Source organism: Wolffia australiana, chromosome 11 (assembly GCF_029677425.1).
Source record: "Wolffia australiana isolate 7733 chromosome 11, ASM2967742v1".
Taxonomy (NCBI): Eukaryota; Viridiplantae; Streptophyta; class Magnoliopsida; order Alismatales; family Araceae; genus Wolffia; species Wolffia australiana.
This window is the reverse complement of record NC_135845.1, coordinates 16844432-16846519: the sequence shown is the minus strand read 5'-3', so window position 1 is coordinate 16846519 and position 2088 is coordinate 16844432. Positions and strand designations below refer to the sequence as shown.

The window sequence follows — 2088 nt, the reverse complement described above, 5'->3', positions numbered from 1 at the left end:
GGGCTAACTGATATTTCTGAGCGTTGAAGAACTCACATGGGCAACGTCACCGTGTATGGCAAATATCGCATCTTCAAGCTTCTACTTGCACCAATGGGTGGCCCCACAGCGTGTTGCCCACTAGGGTTGGTATCACTAAAATTCGCTTCAAAGCTAGTTTAAGCTCATCATAAAAACCATCGCGACGTGAGAAAAATCACCAAGTGATGATCTTAATATTACGTTCCCCCACATGTTTAGATCTTTCTCCAAACCATAGATAAAAAACAATTAATCTCTGGAATGACCACGATGTATTCAATGACACATACTTCGTTAAGTACCCATTTGCTTAAAGGGGGAGAAAGGATACCATAACTTCCTAACCAATTTACTCAGCGTATTGCCTCTCTCCCTCTCCCAGCTATCTATATATCCAGCTCTCTCGTTCTTTCTGTGGCGTGGGTCGCCGGGCGAGGGAGAAGATGGGAGAAGAAAGAGAAGGGGGGACAGTGGAGGCGGAGGTGATAGGGGCGACTGCGGAGCAAGTATGGAGCTTTCTTGATTTTTCCTTACTTGATAAGGTTGCGCCTATCATGGCCTCCTGCACTATCGTGGAGGGCAGTACAGGAGAGCCTGGCTGTATAAGGTACTGTGAGACGAAGCCTATCCCTTCACCTGCAGGCGGTGATCCGATCGTCATGCGCGTTAAGGAGAGGCTTCTCGCCATTGACCACGCTCTTAAGACCTTCAGCTACGAAGTCACAGAGAACAACATAGGGGCTCGAGGCTATATTGGTAACGTGAAGGTCTATGGGAAAGATGAGGGGGGAGGATGCCGTATCGAGTGGTCGTTCTCGGCGGAGTCATTTGGGGTGTCTACACCCGAGGCCGTTGGACAATTCCTGCAGGTCCTTCTCCAGGGCATCGTCCAAAGCATCGAACAAGCCTCAACAAAGGGAGGGCCCTGATTGGGCATATAAAGCTTCTTTGCAACGTGTAAGTGTCTTTCCCATCCCTCCCCCCCAAACGTTATCATGTGTCCCTCTCTTCCTTGTATCTTCTTTCTCTTCAATTTCTCCCGGTGTTAATCATTGTTTGTGTATCTTTTTATTATCTGTCGAGCAAATGGGTCGAGTGTTGCGGTAGATTCCCAACTTACGTTTAGAGAGGCCAGAAGGGAATGAGATTGAGCGAAGGAGAGAGAGAGATAAAAAGCCTCAAGTGTATTTCTTAAAAGCTTCAACCTAAGAGGAGTCGTAACTCACGTTCCCAGAATAAAACGTTGTGTGATGCCGGTAATGGCCTATCTGTAACGTGCAACGTTATCTAAAATGGCACGTTACTTATTTAAGGCACAGAGAAAACATAAGACTCCTCTTAGGTTGTCCCCAATTTTTCAGTCCCCTCCTCCGATGTTGTGTGAAATTCTCTCAGCTTCTAGATAGGGAGTCGTGAAGAGGACTTGTGAAACGGTAAAGACAGTTTCTAGAATAGGGAGATTAGCTTAAATGTACAAGTTTTAATGATTTTTCCAACCATGTAAAGACGATGTAGAAAACCTTTTTATTTGAGTATCATGGGTCTCCACGATATGAATACAGCGCCAGCATTGTGTTCACTGCAGGAAACCCTCTGATTCCTTGCATCCCAAGGAAGTTTCGATTCCTCCTCTGATCAGCTTGAGGAAGTCTTTGTTGTTTATGGAATGGGGATCTCATCTGCTGCGAGGCGGATCTCATCTGCATTCCTATAAACCCGAACGACACCGCAAAGACATTATTCATCGTGTGGCCTCTCTTGTATTAGAGTTTTTTTCTTCTCCAGCAATTCTACTATTTTCAAACCTCGAATATCCCTCACTTATCGCCTGCCGTGAATCTCTAGATGTTTTCTCCAATTTCTCCGCCATACGTTGCTTATCTTGTTCCCTGTTTTTGCTCTTATCTCCATCTCTAGTTTGTTGATATTTGTCTTAAACTTAACTTTCAGCTCTTTTTCCACAAAATTTTTTATTCCCACGTTTCCCACTCTCTGGCCTCTCTCCCTCTCTATGCACTTAAAGTTCTCTTCAATATTTAATAGTGCATTCTTTAATGTCTAGGGAAT

At 44.8% G+C, this 2088-nt stretch overlaps 1 protein-coding gene across 1 annotated transcript; it reads left to right on the top strand.

Moving 5' to 3' along the window:
• The first annotated feature begins 464 nt into the window (after nt 1–464).
• LOC144709111 (lachrymatory-factor synthase-like) lies at nt 465–950 on the top strand. The gene has a single exon (XM_078582510.1). It carries the CDS (start codon nt 465–467, stop codon nt 948–950), a length of 486 nt encoding a protein of 161 aa, XP_078438636.1.
• The last annotated feature ends 1138 nt before the right edge of the window (nt 951–2088 follow it).

What these genes read in the sequence shown, in the direction of transcription:
- LOC144709111 (XM_078582510.1), top strand. Translation starts at nt 465, where the DNA reads ATGGGAGAAGAAAGAGAAGGGGGGACAGTGGAGGCGGAGGTGATAGGG.